The following is a 17515-nucleotide window of genomic DNA, read 5'->3' as shown; positions in this document are numbered from 1 at the left end:
CTGATATCACACTCCAGTGCAATGGATTAATAAATGCATCAGTTTTAGTTTACTGTTTTTCCTATACCCAAACAAGGAGTTCTCTGGAAAAGACAAAGCACTCTTTCTCTCTCAGAGCAGTAGAGACTGACACCAACATACTGGCAAAACAGAGGCATATAATTCACTCAACTCTTCACCCATTCTTGATTTTTTTAAAACTCCATTATTATATAAAACAAGAGAATTATTATATAAAACAAGACATTTATCACATGATACACTACAGCAATCAGTGGGATAATTAGTTAAAAAAACAAAACAGTTGGGGTTGTAGGATAGTTTTCCATGCAAGAAACATCCTGGTGACACATAGGTCAGAACCCATTATCCATCTTTAAAGACAAAGGCCAGGTCTACACTAGACCTGCAAGTCAATTTTAGATAGGAAATTCTAGCTATGGCAATTGCATAGCAAGAGTTGACCTATCAGAAATCAACTTACACATACAAACACATCTCACAGAACTGGAAGGGACCTTGGGAGGTCATTGAGTCCAGTCCCCTCCCCTCTCGGCACAACCAAGCACCATCCCTGACAGATTTTTTATTTAATCTATTTGTTTTAGACTCCTAAATGTACTCCTCCAGGATTGCACTCATAACCCCGGGTTTAGCAGGCCAATGATACCTGATTGTCCTCACTGGGGAAGGTTGACGGGAGCATTTCTCCCATTGCTCCTTTACTTCTCATGATAGCTGACCCCAGAGAGATTGTTTTTGCATGTCTTTACCAGATGCACAAAATTTAATTCCAGAAAATCAACTTTAACCAGGTCAATCTGCCCAGAAGTATAGACATGACCACAATTTGCTTCTGAAAAGAAAGTGTACTCCTGAAAGATGGAAACCATTGATAAAGTATACATTCTAACCTTCTCCAAACATTGTGTAGTTAGAGTGTACGGTTTCTCTAAAATGGAAAGCTCATTATAACAACTACTTACACCACATGACTAAATATTACTGAAGGTCCAATAGGGAATTTGTGGTTATGGTAGCATTTATTTTTATTCATGATCATGGTTGATTTTAGCAGAAACTCTCTCTCTCTCTGCATCACTGCCTGGAAATACTATACAGTTGTGTTATTTTGTGCTAAAACTTTAACTGACAAACGTCACTTGACTTTCATACGAAACCATCATGGGGCAAGATTCATATACAGAACTATTTTTTTAACTATGGATTGTATGTTAAATTGCATAATGAACATATGACATGATGAAAAAAAAAAAGACACTACTTACATAGAAAGTAGGAAAGTACAAGTCCAGGAATGTAACTACCCAAGACAGTGAAAAATGTACATACACTGCAGACCAGAAGGCAAAACTGAAAAACAGAAGAGATCAGAGGTGACAGTTAGAATTCATATTGCTATGATATTAAATAATTATACTCTATCATAAGAACAGTTCCCCTGCAGGATAATAGTCTAGTTCAGGGGTCAGCAACCTGCGGCTCTGGAGCTGCATGTGGCTCTCTACGGAGCCATCTGTGGCTCTGAGGGCTGCCACCGCTGACTCCTCTTGTGGCTCTGGAGGCTGCCGCTACTTAAATAAAAATCTACATTTAGTTGCCCGCCATTCAGCCAACTGAATTTAGTTTTGTTGTTTAAGCGGCAGCAGCCAGAGCTGTTCAGCAGTCAGCTGCAGCAGAGAGCCCAGAAGTGAAAGTTGGCTGGGCAGGGAGCCACCCCACATGGGAGGAAGTCTAAGCTGACCGGAAAGCTGAGGAGAGGGTGGCTGAGCCACCGCCTGCTAGAGGTGCACAACTGCGCCAAGGAGGAAGAGATGGCAGGGAGCATGGGGGGTAAGCAGCAGTGGCTGCAGCTGCTGCAGAACTGCACGCGCTAAGGCAAATTAGGCCTGCAGGTGTGGGGGGGAGGTTGGGGCTCGGATGAGTTAAGCTGAGGGTGGGGAAGGGGGGCAGGTTTGTGGGATGTGGGGTTAAAGCCCAAGGATAAGAGGCAGATTTGTGTGCTGAGGCAGTTAAAGCCTGGAGATGGGGTAACAACTTTCTTACAGGTACAAATTATTGTGTGCGTGCTGTTCTTAAAATAGGGGTGATACAAAGCACAGTTTGATGTTATTTGTTAAGGACTGTATCACATTCACATACATTGCGGATCTTGAAGGATTAATTTTGTAACCGAATTTGAAAAAATGGCTCTTCTCACTATTCTGGTTGCAGACCTCTGGACTAGTGGTAGTGACAGTCTAAAGCATGAGCTCAGGAGCTAGTGGGATGACAATGTTGAGCCACAGGCTGAATGAGAGCAGGGTACAAGGCCACGTGGGAATAGGGGAGGACAGCTGCTGGAACAAATGATGATGAGTGTATGGGGACTGGGCAGATGTTCCTGAATGAATGGGAGAGGCTTGGGGATGGCCAGGTTCAGCATGGGGGAGACTCCCCAACCCCTCCGCCACTCCACCCCCAAAGCATACTTCAGACTTTTCTCACCCATACCTAACAACTTCCAGGTTTACTCCAGGCTCCGTCCCTCTCCATCAGCTCCCCTGTTACCCTGACTTCCCCAAGCCTTTTTACTGCTTTCCTGCTTTCTGGTGCAAGAAATATAGTTCTGTGTTCTAAGTTAAACACAATTTAAATTTGAGTTACTCAGAGGTCTGTATTTATATGCCCAGTAAAGAATCTATTTGTAAAAAAAGAAAAAAAATTACCAGAATCTTTTTGGTTTGTATTGCTACAGACACAGTTGCTTACTGGTCTTTTGGAATAAATTATCAAAATAATTGAAACTGGCATGGTTGTACTGTGTTATTTTGACAATTAAAATATTCTGTAAAATATTATGCATAGAATTTTTAACTTTTTTGACACAGAATTCACTGAAGAGTAAGTTCTAGATATTTTAGTTTTTGAAGGCTCAGTTTAACAAAACTGATGTTTAAACACACATTAATTTTTTCTCTTCTTTCCTTTTCTCTGATGTCACTGTTCTGTTGTTGAACATATAAGAGACAAATAAGCTCTGATATTCTAATCCTTTTACTTCTTGACTTATTGTATCTTCTAATTTAATTAACAGGCTTTTAAATTCTCAGAAATTTTTCTAAAAATACATACTATGGTTTTGGGGAGGATAGGGTCAATTTTTCAAACACAACAGAGATCAAGTCCCTTTTTATATGAAAATGCAGATTAATCTATGCTACGATAGTGCTTTCATAGTGACACAATGTACAGTGTTGACAAGTGTCAAGAGTCAGAAAGAGTGAGAAGAAAATATTAAGTAAATTACAACTTAATTGCACAAAGCTATATTAGGCTTTAGCGAGATCTTTGCAGTGCCCTCCTTTCACGATCATCAAAATCAGCCCCCAATTTTAAGTAAAATAAAAAGAATACCAAATTGTAGTGTTCAAATGGCTTTTGAAGATGGTGACTTAAATCACTGTATTCATTATATCCAGTTTTTATGACCTTGGCGTTAAACTAGCCCAGGGGTCTGCAATCAAAATAGTGAGAAGAGCCATTTTTTCAAATTTGGTTACAAAATTAATCCGTAAAGAGCTGCAATGCATGTGAATACAAGACAGTCCTCAATAAATAATGTCAAACTGTGCTTTTTATCACCCCTACTTTAAGAATAGTGTGTACACAACAATTTGTACCAGTCAGAAAGTTAACTTACTTTAAGTTACAGGGTTTACTCGCCTCAGCACCCAAATCTGCCCCCATGCCTGGGATTTAACACCACCCATCCCACAAACCTGCCCCCATCCCCAGGATTAACCTCCTTGAACTCCGACCTCCCTCCCCCACCCCAAGTTTAACCCCTCTGAGCCCCAAACTTCTCCTCTGTCCCCAGGATTAACCCCTTAGCTCCAAACTCCCTCCCCTACCCCCAGGCTTAACTCCTCTGAGCCCCAACCTCTCCTCCCACCATTGCCAACAAGCTTAACTTACCTCAGCACATTTAGTTCTGCAGTGGCCACCACAGCCACCTCCCTGCACTGCTCCCTGATGTCTCCTCCTCCTCAGTGCATTTGCGCAGCTCCTGCAGGGGCAGGCTTGGCCGCCCGTCCCCTCAGCTCTCCTGCTAGCTTAGACTTCTGCCCGTGTGGGACAGCACCCTGCCCAGCTGGCTTTCTCTTCCGGGCTCCCTGCCACAGCTCCAACTGCTGCCGCTTGAACAACAAAGCTAAATTCAGTTGGCTGAATGGCAGGCAACTGAATGTTTAAGTGGCAGCAGCCTTTAGGGCCATGAGTGGCTCCTAAAAGAGCTGCATGCGGCTCCGGAGCCACAGGTTGCTGACCCCTGCATTAGCCCTTCCAAATTGCTCCCAGCAGCCTCTTGTGCCCCACTATCTGTCCCACCCTGGCTCTGCAGGCAGAGTGCTGCAAAGACTCTTCTATTCTTAGGGGAATTCTGCACCACTGCACATGAACAGAATTATTTTTCCCCATGGAAGTGTTGCAGGTCTGCCTTTGGCCCACCAGAGGTGATGGCTGTTCTGATCCCACAGCAGCCTCTAGTAGGCAAAAGATGGAACTGCAGAACTTCTTGGACAGAATGTGTTTTTGAAGAAAAAAATCTTCCAGAAACATGAATTCTTCATGGTGCACACTGGTACACAATTCCTCCAGGAAACAAACTGTGTTAAATGAAAGATGTGACAGAATATTCCTTCTGGTCTCCTGCTGGAGACTCCACTGCTTTCATACATCCTGCCACAGGGAGGAGCAATGTGCATAGGAATGTCAAATGAAGTTGCATCTTCCAGGCTGACCTAGAGAGGCTTCTTGGAGGCAGCCATCTTGGAAAGTACAAAGACCTTGTCCTTCATGGGCTAGAAGGTCTTACAACAACCAGAGCTGATCAGGCTTGGATAATATTTCATGCTGGGCCTTAGTAGGGCAGTCCCTGGGTAGGAAGGAGTTCCTCTGTGACCCAGGGACTCTGAGGAGTAGCTTGGGTACAACTCAGGACTCATTTGTATAGCTCAGTTAGCAGGAAAAGCTGAACTTGAGAATTTTGGCCCTGAGTGATCCAAGAAAATAAAGGGCCCAGACAGGAAGCAGCAGCAACACATTTAATTGAAGCATATGTGGCTGCTGTTTAAAGGGTCCCTAGGCTGGAACCTGGAATTAATAGTTCAGGTTCCCTCACGAGCAAAATGGCATAAACTAAGAAAAACAGGAGAGTTGGGGGAAGAAACCTAACTTAAGCCCGGAGAAAGGGACAAGTCTTGTTTGGAAGCCCGAGGAATGGGATTAACTTAAAGGGCCCAACAGGTGGAGACTGTGGTGAGAATGGACAGACAGTTCTGCTGGACCCTTTGCAGGCTGTTCAGTCTGACCATGTGACCTGGCAGGAAAGCCACAACAAAGACTGGCCATGAGCGGCAAAATACTAATATATTACACCCAGTCATAAAGAGATGCTGAAAAGGTATGTGTTCTCCTTGCCTTAGCGGAATATGGCTATTGCATGGCATCAATAGAGGACAGATCTGGTTGCCTGGTTGCATTAAAACTGCATTTCCATACCTCAAGATGATTGGGTTTCTTCAAAATTTAATCTTAATTTGGAATTTCCTGCATTTATTTTTTGTTCCTAGGGCAATCACAACAACTTTATAATGTATTCTACCCCATGTTACGAACACACACACTCAACCTTAATTTTTGGGTGTAGTTCTCATCTGGGTATATATAAATTCATTTTGTTACATTTGAAGAACCTTCTAAGAAAGATCGCAATGTAAACTTTTGTTATGATCTCAATTAATGAATTTATTTTATCAACGAAAGTCTGAATGCAAAGAAAAAAAAAAGAAAAGAGAAAAAGAAAAAAAATAGTGAAGTTCACAAAGACAAGCAAAAATTTACAGTCCCTGCTACAGCTGCTATGATGTACCATTTCACTGTCAATGTTGCTCATGTTACTAATATTTTGCTTCATTGGAAAGATCAGTTCACATTTGGCCAAAAATAAGAGTAATCTACCAACAGGCAAAGAGTATTGTACACTCAACCCTCATTTAATGAGTACTACGAGTACTCATTAAAATGAGGGAGACAAATACATACCAACGTTCACCAGATGAGTGAACTTCCCCTACTAATATGAGGCAGCCGCTGGCAGGGGCTGCGAGACCAGCAGCCCCACAGCTGGCTGCGCTCCAGCCACTGGGTCTCCAGTGGGGGGAGGGGGCGAGTCTGGAAGCCCTGCGAGGTCTCTGGTGGGGGGAGGGACACAATGAGTCCTGCACCCCTCCCAGCTAGCAGTACTCCAGCCACTGGATCCCCGGCAGCCCTGTGGCTGGCTGTGCTCCAGCGCAGGGTCGTCGGCAACAGGTCGTCGGCAGCGGGGAGAGTTTGGCAGCCCCGTGGCTGGCTCCGCTCCAGCTGAGGTCCCTGGCTGGGGCGCAGGGAGACCCGCAGCCCTGTGGCTGGAGCCAAGCTGGCTGCAGAGTCCCTGGCCAGGGGGTGGGGAGACCCGCAGCCCCGCATCTGGAGCCGAGCCAGCCATGTGGTCTCTGGCTAGGGGGAGGGGAAATCCGCAGCCTCCTCCCTGCCACCCAGCCCCAACATTCCCCCAGCCCACAGATGCCCACACAACCCCCCCAGCCCGCTCCCAACACCCACCCCATCCAGTTCTGTTGCAAACCCCCTGGCCCCCAGGAGGAATAAGCTGCCACCTCCTCCACCTGAGCCGCCTACAGGTTTTAACCCACCCCTCTGCTGCTCAGGGCCCCATACTGCTCCCAGCCTTTATCCCCCTCCCAAACCCAGGTTCACTCACTTTTCAAAAGCAGCGCACCTGCTGCTACTCCCAGCACTCGGAACCAAGCAGAGTCTTTTACAAGTATTTTAATAGTAACAGAGAGGAAGCCGTGCTAGTCTATACACTAGCAAAACAAAAAGCAGTCAAGTAGCACTTTAAAGACTAGCAAAATAGTTCATTAGGTGAGCTTTTGTGGGACATACCCACTTCTTCAGATCATAGCCAGACCAGAACCAGTGTTCTGAACCAATGGTTCTGCTCTGGCTATGGTCTGAAGAAATGGGTCTGTCCCACGAAAGCTCACCTAATGAACTATTTTGCTAGTCTTTAAAGTGCTACTTGACTGCTTTTTGTTTTGATATTTTAATAGGAACTAAGTATCCCTCTCATAAGTTTTCACCTAGGAGCACAAAGTTAGGAACTAATTGTGCTCGTATAGCGAGGGATGAGTGTATTCTTCCTTGCCTTTATTATCATGTTTTTCCTACCTCAGCCAGTCTATGCTATATTTATTTGAGCAGAAAAATGATAGTGCTATGATACAGGTAGGACCTTCTCATATCGTAGTATTAGATGCTATTTATGTAATACTTGTGTAAAACTTACTGGAAAAAAAACCCCAAACAATTAAATCTAAATGAATTTATACACAATGTAGGTTTCTCATGATTGCAATCTGATCTTTCTGATGTCTCTACCCTATGGGGTTAGATGGCATCTCCACCAGAAGCTCCTCTGATCAGGCTATATACCCTGCACCAATTTCACCAATTCTGATTTTATATACTTGACTAAGAGTACAGCAACTAACTGCCATAAACCTTTCCAGTGGGCAATGTTTCTGCTATATGGAGCTATAGTTTGCTAAGACATAAGCCTGCCAGACAAAACAAAATAAATATTGATTTTATTTTACTGAACTTACCTTGCCAGGGTTTTTCTCTTTGAAATGTGAAATTTCTTGAAGAAATAGAAATAAATTCACCAGTGCATCTGCAATATATTGGTTTTTTCTGGGCCTGTAGTCAGGTTTGGAATCGACGACCTCCCAGCTAAGTACAGAAAAAGAAAAACTTTAGTTACAAGTTCAACTGAAGGAGTTGTCTGTATTGGAATACTTTACTCACATTATTAATATTTCACATTCTTTCTGCAAAAGCTAAACAGAACCTGAGCATTTTGAAAACTGACGTCCTCCATCTATCCTAGAGCTACCACTGTTCTACAGAAAACCACACTGCTCACTTTCAGGCTCATGAATTACATAACAATCTAATTAAATATACGTGTTGAACAAGGTACAAATCAAGAATGTTTAAATATTTGTTATATTGTTAAATATTTACATATATAACCACATTAGTCTCTTAAGCACAGACCTCTCAATTTAAAGCTTACAAGTTGGCAGGCACCAATTATGCCATCAGACTACTTTGTACATTTTTTTTTCCCACTGGACATTCCTTCCTAACATGTTTGCAAACCACCACTCTGTTTACTCTTTTACAACCTTTCACCTCTCCCCAACCCTTTATCTGCCTCGTCTACTTAGATTTGAACTGAGAGAGAAAGTATTATCATTTCTTATTTCATGTTTGTGTGTTTTATGGTCATATGGTGCCCAAAGGTACCCCAGTCCTGCCAGAGTCTTTGGGTGATATTGGAACACAAACAATTAAAAACATTTAGCCATGGTGATAAAAAGCCTGAGCAAAAATTTGGGAAATCACTAAATGCAAACACATGCAAATTCTCTGACTGCCGAACCTTTCCACAGCTTGTATGTGTTTTCCAAAATCAAATATTTTTGTTTGGATAATGAACTACTTGTACACTCATCCCTCACTATAGGAGCACAATTGGTTCCCAACTTCCTGCTTGTAAGCAGAAACTTGTCAGAGGGACGCTAAATTACCATTAAATTACATGTAAAATCTCTGATCAGTACCTAGGGCTCCTAACTCAGGCAAGGAGTGGCAGCAGGTGGTGCTGCTTTTGAAAGATAAGTGAATCTTGGGTTGGGGAGGTTTAAAGGCTGGGGGTAGTTTGGGGCTGTGAACAGGAGAGAGGGTTAAAATCTGATAGCAGGTAGGGTGGGGGGTGGGGATTTGGGCTACCATGGTTTGAGGCTGGCAGGGGGCGGGGTCAGGCCACAGGGGGTCAGGAGGCGGGGGGGTGGTTCCTCTGCAGGGGTTACACACAGCAGTGGGGTCTGGCTGCAGGGATACAGGTGGCAGTGGGCTCAGGCTGTGGGGCCGGTAAGGGGATCTGTCTGCTGTGGTTTAGGGCTGCAGGGAGGAGGTCAAATGGAGGGGAGGTCTGGCCGTGGGGCTGGCAGGGGCATCAGGCTGCCATGGTTTGGGGCTATGGGGCCAAGGGTGTGTGTGTGTGTGTGTGTGTGTGACAGACTGGGGGTGAAGCCACAAGGAGCGGGGTACGGCTTGTATTAGCAGGGGGAGTTCAGTCGTAGAGTGAACTAAGGTAGGTATTTGTGTCCCTCATTTCAGCGAGTACTCATAACTAAAGTACTCATTTAATGAGGGATGAGTGTACTCTTTGTTATAACAATATCTCAACACTCTTTAAAATCAGTAATTCTCTTTTTGAAACTACACAGCTAAACAGACATAAAAGTACATGGTAGCTCCATTCAGTGTCATATTTCTAGGTCCCTGTAAAATATTACAGCTGGAATCAAGGTTATTAATGCTGGTTGTTTGGAAGCACTAACATCAAAGCCTAGACCCACTTCTCCTGTATACAACTTGCAAAATATCAAGTTTGTGCTGTGTTTGGTCTTTTTCTATAGTTTAAATTACACTTTAATCAGTGTATTAGGGAGTTAGTGATGAGCTAATATTTGCTCTTAATTGCTTATTGCTGTTATTTTATAATATGAGCTTGTGATTTACTCAAGTTTTATACTAACACAAGACAAATTATAAAGTTGTCAAGGTGTTTTATATGCAGTAATTTAAGCTTATTTGTGAAGTATTGTAGATATTTTATTCCTCTTTGTTTGGGGTTAATTACAGATGTAGAGAAGTGCCTCCTCACCAGAGCCCTGAGGTAGCCTGCACCCCAACCCCCCTATACCTCTGCCCCAGCCCTGAACAACCCCCTGCTCCCTGAACCTCACATCTCTGAGCCTCAGAGCCGGTACCCCCAGCTGGAGCCTTTATGATCCTACACTCCAATATTCTGCCCCAGCTCCGAGCCCCATCCTGCACTCAGAACACCTTTGCATCATCCCCACCCCACACCACCACAGGTGCACATAACAAAATATGTTCTGCACATATAGAGGAAAAATTAGAGGTGATTGACACCACAGATCTAACTTGGTAGGATAAGTCTCAAGACTGAACTAGTGGTATAAAGGGGAATGTTTTTTTATGATGGACATGCAGGAAAGAAATGAGATGTTGTATTAAGCATAACAAACATGCACTTGTTTTGAGGTCCAGAAGTAGGTGAGAACAAATCAGATGACAGTCTTCATGTAAAGAAAAAATATATGGATTATGTCATAAAAGAGGTATAACTCAAGACCAGCACATCAAAAAGAGGTGGCAGAAGAGGAATTTCTAGAACAAAGCAGAAATATCCAAACCACAAGCCCTGATAGTAATGAGAAACTTAACTGTTGTTAAAACAGTATGGCAAAACAATATTTCCAATAAAGGTATGGACTATAATGACACTACTTTGTGTTTCAGAAAGTGGAAGTACAAACTTTGGGGCTGGGGAGAGGGCTGGGAAGAGAAGCCTTAAAGACCTACAAATGTCACATTCTTCTATTACGTTAGTAGGTAGTCCGTTGTGTCCGACGATGGCACTATGAGTTTGCACAGGTTCATCGGCTGTGGACTCACATGTGGCTGAGGAGTCCAAGCTTACATTAGTGCTAGAACAACCATAGGGCTACCACAGGCATGGAAAGTCTTCCCCTACGTACTAACAATACTGGCCCCTGGAGCTAAATTAAGTCAGCTAATATGCTTCATGTCCATAATGCTAATAACAAAATATGTTTAAAAACAGGCTGTCCTATAGCAGCTTAAAGACCAATAATTTTATTTATTAGGTAAATGAGCTTTTGTGATCAAGACCCACTTCAGATTTTGGAGCAAAAATGAGCATATGGGTATATATATACACAGGGGATGGGGAGGAGGGAGGGAAGTAAAAAAAGAAAAGGGGTCTGGGGAAGTCACCTGTCATTAATAGGATTTCTGGAAAGCCCTGGACAGGACTGCTTGTGTGCTTGTTTGCTTGTTTTTGTGAAGCTACAGATGAACACAGCTGCCTCTCTGACTATTCACCAAAATACATACTTGGTGTTTTTAAATTAAATTTCAATTAAATTTATTTTGCGAATTTGGTTTTAAAGAAATAAAGCAACTTTCCATCAGTCTGGCAGCAAGGAGAAGCCAGCAAATTTAGGGAATGATGGTCTTAATGTTCCCCGTAGGGGTGATGGTCAGGAATGGGATGTGTAGGGTGCCTCCTGTGACATTATTGGATTGCAACGGAATCATACAGATCGCTGTTGAAAGCACTGTTTTATGTTTCAAACAAATCTGGTACAAAGTGTTCCAAGTGAGGTGCTTATAAAAAGCTGATGAGTGACTGGTTCTGTTTATACTATTCATATGAACGTGTCACGTTTATTTGAAGTTATGGGTATTGGCGATGTACTTGAATTTCAAATATTTGCTTCTGAGAGACTTAGCCAGCCTATGCTGAAAGGACTATACTAGTCAAATGAATAGAAGTATATGACCGACAACAGGCCACTGAACACCTGATGAGTTTTACTGTGAATCTTCAGAGCAGCATGGGAGCAATGGTGTTCACATGCAATGAACTGACTCATGCATGGACAGGTGACTTGCTCATCTGACAAACTCTATTTTGGGATATACTTTTAAAAAGGAAAAAGATGAGAGTCTCTCCATATGGCCAAACGCCCTGGAGGTTCCTCCATTTTGTCTTCAATCTAGTTTATTTTTACCTCTGAAGGGCTGTTGCTATAAACTGAAACTTGAAACAAAGGACTGATGATCCATCCTAAGAGTGGATGTACTTCAGAGACTTGATTGAAGACAACAGATTAATCCACCTCTCATACGCATCTGCTACACACCAAGAACTTTGAAACTGGCAAATGTATTTGATTCCATTAACAGTTTTAACTCTCACCCATCCTTACTGATTTCACACTTCTCCTAGGTTTCCTCTTGATCTCAAACTGTGACTGTAAAAGAAAAAACTTTGTCATCAGATCTCTACAGTGCCCCTAAAAACCACTGACTAGTATAGTCCTTTCAGAATAGGCTGGCTAAGCCTCCTGTTGATGTCTCCCAGAAGCAAATATTTGAATTTCAAGTACATCTCCAATACCCATACCTTCAAAGACACAGTCACATTAATAAATTCACAAAGTATGTGTGACCTCAAGTACTTCCAGACATCCTACTTTTGGGACCTCCCTCATTATGGTATAAACTTGACTTGAGTTTATTTTCCCAAAACAAAAACTGCATTTCATAGAAATCACAGAGCTGGAAGGGACCTCAAGAAGTCCCTTCAAGTCCAGCCCCCTGCCCCAAGCAGGATCAACCCCAACTAAGTCATCCCAGCCACGACTATGTCAAGCCGGGATTTAAAAACCTCTAGGGATGGAGATTCCAGCACCTCTCTAGGCAACACATTCCAGTGCTTCAGCACCTGCCTGGTGAAGTAGTTTTTCCTAACATCCAACATACTCCTCTCCTTCTGTAATGTCAGACCGTTACCCTTTGTTCTGCCGTCTGTCACCACTGAGAACAGTTTCTCTCCATCCCTTTTAGAGCACCCGTTCAGGAAGCTGAAGGCTGCTATTAAATCACCCTTCAGTCTTCTCTTCTGCAAACTAAATAAACCCAAATCCCTCAGCCTCTCCTCACAGGTCATGTGCTCCAGCCCCTTAATCATTTTTATTGCTCTCCACTGAACCTGTTCCAGCACATCCACATCCTTTTTATACTGGGGGGTCCAAAACTGAACACAATATTCCAGATGTGGTTCATCAGTGCCAAACAGAGGGGAACAACCACTTCTCTAGATCTGCTCAAAATGCTCCTCCTAATGCACCCCAATATGCCATTAGCCTTCTTGGCTACAAGGGCACGTTATTTACTCATATCCAGCCTTTCATCCACTATAATCCGTAGGACCCTTTCCACTGTACTGCTGTTTAGCCAGTCGGTCCCCAGCTTATAACAATGCTTGGGATTCTTCCGTGCCAGGTGTCGGACACTACACTTCTCCTTGTTGAAGTGCATCAGACTTCTGTTGGCCCAATCCTCCAATTTATTCAGGTCACTCTGGATCTCTAACCTCCAACATATCTACCTCTCCCCCTAACTTGGTGTCATCCAAAAACTTGCTGAGGGTGCAATCCAGTCCCTCATCCAAGTCATTAATAAAGATGTTGAAAAACACTGGCTCCAGAACTGATCCTTGGGGCTCTCCACTTGAAATTGACTGCCATCCAGATATTGAGCCATTGACCACTACCCAGTGGGCCCAACTGTCAAGCCAGCTTTCTATCCATCTTATAGTCCATGGATCCAATCCATACTTCCTTAACTTATGGGCAAGAATGTTGTGGGGGACTGTATCAAAAGCTTTACTGAAGTCAAGGTATATCACATCCACTGACTTCCCCATGTCCGCAGAGGCTGTTACCTCATCGCAGAAGCTGATCAGATTGGTCAGGCACGACTTGCCCTTAGTGAATCCATGTTGACTACTTTTGATCGCTTTCCCCTCTTCCAAGTGCTCCAAAATGGATTCCTTGAGAATCCCTTCTATTATTTTCACAAGGACTGAGGTAAAGCTGACCAGTCCATAGTTTCCTGGATTGTCTTTCTTTCCTTGTTTAAAGATGGGCACTACATTTGCCTTTTTCCAGTCATCCCGGATCTCTTCCAATCTCCAAGAGTCTTCAAAGATAATGGCCAAAGGCTTGGCAATGATGTCTGCCAATTCCCTCAGAACCCTTGGGTGCATTAAATCCAGACCCCTGCATTTGTGTACATCTAGTTTGTCTAAGTATCTCTTAACTTGTTCCTTCCCCACCAAAGGCCGGCCTCCACCTTCCCACATTGCATTGTCTAGCACCATAGTGCGGGAGCTGGCCTTGCCCATGAAGACTGAGGCAAAAAAAGCATTAAGTACTTCAGCTTTTCTTACAGCATCTGTCACTAGGTTACCTCTCTCATCCAGTAACATCCCCACACCTTCCCTGATAACCATCTTAGTGTTAACATGCCTGTAGAATTTCATGAAGCCTTAAAACCTGTAAGGATCACATATTTAAAAGGATTCTAAATTTGTGCACAAATCACTTTTGCATGTTAAGAACATTTGATTTAAACATCCATTAGTGCTTGTAATCCACCAGGTCTATGGGCTCCTCCCCTTCTTGGTGAGTGGGTACGTCTCACAACAAAGCTATGCAGTCACCCTTGGGGGAACCACCAGCAGCTCTGCTTCGATGGCCCAGGCCTGTAGTCAGGCCGAACAATGAGTCAAACAGTCCTGGCCCTCATTCAAGGCAGCCAACAAGAGTCCTGGGGCTCAGGCCTGTGGTCAGACTGAGCAGAGTCAATAAGCCTTGGTCTTTGCTCAGGGCAGGAAAGAAGAGCCCTGTGGCTTGGGACTGTGGTCAAACGAAACCTTTGAGCAAACAGTCTATCGGACAAGAGCCTAGTTTTGGGTGAGGCAACCATAATCCAGCTCAACAGCTCAGTTACTATGCTCAGGCCCAAGTTCAGGGTGGAACTGAAAACTGACAGGGCTCGTAACCGTGGTGGAGAGAGGACAAACATAGGTGGTTGGCCTTTAACAGCACGTGGAGACTGCCACCCATGGATAATAGTAGTGGGGGCATGCAGGCCTTCCCACTCCACTGTACCTCAGCCTAGGGCCCTAACGGTGGCAGATCCATCTGCCAATGAGAGTTTCCTGGTTCATCCAGACTCATGTCACCTGTTCCTGGGCTACTTCCATGCTCCCCCACCAGGCACACATGGATCCAATGCACACCTAAGCCGTGTCTACACGTGCACGCTACTTCGAAGTAGCGGCACTAACTTCGAAATAGCGCCCGTCACGGCTACACGTGTCAGGCGCTATTTCGATGTTAACATCGACGTTAGGCGGCGAGACGTCGAAGCCGCTAACCCCATGAGGGGATGGGAATAGCGCCCTACTTCGAAGTTGAACATCGAAGTAGGGCACGTGTAGACGATTCGCGTCCCGCAACATCGAAATAGCAGGGTCTGCCATGGTGGCCATCAGCTGAGGGGTTGAGAGACGCTCTCTCTCCAGCCCCGGCGGGGCTCTATGGTCATCGTGTGCAGCAGCCCTTAGCCCAGGGCTTCTGGCTGCTGCTGCTGCAGCTGGGGATCCATGCTGCATGCACAGGGTCTGCAACCAGTTGTCGGCTCTGTGGATCTTGTGTTGTTTAGTGCAACTGTGTCTGGGAGGGGCCCTTTAAGGGAGCGGCTTGCTGTTGAGTCCACCCTGTGACCCTGTCTGCAGCTGTGCCTGGCACCCTTATTTCGATGTGCGCTACTTTGGCGTGTAGACGTTCCCTCGCAGCGCCTATTTCGATGTGGTGCTGCGCAACGTCGATGTTGAACGTCAACGTTGCCAACCCTGGAGGACGTGTAGACATTATTCATCGAAATAGCCTATTTCGATGTCTCCACATCGAAATAGGCTACTTCAAAGTAGGCTTCACGTGTAGACGTAGCTCTACTGTGCTGTTGGGGGTTGGAACCTCTGGCTGAGTTGGCAGTCCCTCCAGGTCTAAGTCTAGCTGAGCTCTCAGTAGTTCTGGTCAATACTCAGCCTCCTTCAGGTCCTCAGCAGCCTCCCAGCTTGGGAGCACAGGGCAGCTTCCTTGTTCTTCTGCCAGCTGGGGCCTGATGGAGCTCCTGGATTGGCCTTTTATATCCCTAGTCCTGCTTCCAGTCAGGTGATGGGATGGGGTATGCCTCTGCTCACCAGGGCTCTGGCAGCCACTCCACCTCCCAATAGTGCAGCAGTGTGTTCAATTTCATTATTTGCAAACAAATTATTGTGCAGGCAAAAGTAGAGCTATGGGGGCAACACTTTTGGAAATGTTCTAATAATCTAATGGAGGCTATTACCGATTATGTCCATGTCTATAAGATGCAGAAAAATTGAAATTTTGAAAGTCTTTTTTAAGCCTTCACCCAAACACGTCCAACATTGTTTCAATATTTTGGCATTATACTTTTGACTAATTGCCTGATTACCATTTTTGCTTTCCATTTGTCAACACTCCACCAAAGCCCTCAGGGAAGACAGATCTACCTATGGAAATTTTTCTTCCAAAAGCAAATTAAACACTGTTTGGTAAGAACTTCTCTCCTCCCTCTTCCACTGTAATATCCAAATTCAATGTCATTCTTCTATTATTTTCCTTTAATTACTTTTCCCACAGAACCCATCACCTTATGTCCCCTGTCCCTCAAAACACCTCTCATTCCCTTCCCCCATTTATTTTTATAATCTCTTCTGCACCTACCTCCTTTTTCCCCCTTGTCTACAAGCACGTTTGTGTATCCTGGATCCTTGAAAGAGCCTTCCATGTATTCTTCTTAGCCCACTGACCACTCTTTCAATCTCTCTCGGGTAAATGCTCCTGTATACTTGGCATCCCTCAACACTTATTACAACTTTCCACTTTTCCCTCCAACTTCTCTCTTTAGGGCCCTGTCTACACTAGCCCAAAACTTATGCTGTTAAGAATAAGGGGATTTCGAAGTTGCCGGGGTTCTTTTGTAAAGGATCCCCGCCTGGACGAGCTGCGTGGCAGCAAACTGCGTCAATTTCGAAGTGCCGTGTCTGCTGGCATTCTAATGAGGCACTGAATATGTATTTCAGCACTTCATTAGTAAATCGAAACAGCCATTTGCATGGCCATTTTGCAGTTTTGAGCTACTGTAGACATAGCCTAGGTGATTTAATTTGCTCTCACTGACACAGCTATGCCAGTGACTCTCAAATGGAAGTGTGGGATTGAGAATTTTACCTATCAATGTGTTGACATATATTTCTGCTTCGATGTTTTGCTCCCAAATGTATTGTCCAGACTGACATGAGGCAACGGATATGGTTTAATTATGCCATAAATATAAAAATATAAAATATATAAAATATCTCAAGTGCCCAACAAGAAGTTTTATATTGCAGGTCACCATCACTTCCTTAATTTCTACTTAATCCCTGTCCTCTTCCCAGCCATGCCATTCAGATGAGGTAAAAAAGGGGCTATAAAAGGAGGAGTATTAGCTCCCCATGGTATGAGACACAGGAGCTGCATCTCCCCATTTTTGGCTCCCTTAAGGTATGCCTTCCTTCAAATAATTTTCCAATCCCTTTTATCTGATAATCATAATCCTTCAGTAACAGGTACATGCATGGGCCCTTATTGTGAGTTTTTCATACAAAGTAATGACATGATAATTTAATCCCCTTTGTTTCACCTCCTGGTCCCTAATCTGCCATCTGACAGGTAAACACTCTTCCCCCATCTCAACCAATTTCGCAGTGAAGGAAAAACTCCTTCCCAGCTCCCAAGGAAAATGGAGTGACTAGCATAATGCCCACAACGGATCATGAGGAAAC

At 44.1% G+C, this 17515-nt stretch overlaps 1 protein-coding gene across 2 annotated transcripts in view; it reads right to left on the bottom strand.

Moving 5' to 3' along the window:
- The window catches only part of RETREG1 (reticulophagy regulator 1), a 163107-nt gene that overhangs the window by 60122 nt on the left and 85470 nt on the right, over positions 1 to 17515 (bottom strand). For both annotated transcript variants that reach the window (XM_074987824.1, XM_074987825.1), the window contains 2 exons: positions 7728 to 7854; positions 1290 to 1374 (listed from right to left, as the gene is read on the bottom strand). In XM_074987824.1, the coding sequence (XP_074843925.1) occupies positions 1290 to 1374; positions 7728 to 7854 (212 nt within the window). The remainder of the gene's footprint in view (positions 1 to 1289; positions 1375 to 7727; positions 7855 to 17515) is intronic.

This window comes from Carettochelys insculpta, chromosome 2, assembly GCF_033958435.1.
Source record: "Carettochelys insculpta isolate YL-2023 chromosome 2, ASM3395843v1, whole genome shotgun sequence".
NCBI lineage: Eukaryota > Metazoa > Chordata > Testudines > Carettochelyidae > Carettochelys > Carettochelys insculpta.
This window is presented reverse-complemented; position numbering and strand designations above follow the sequence as displayed.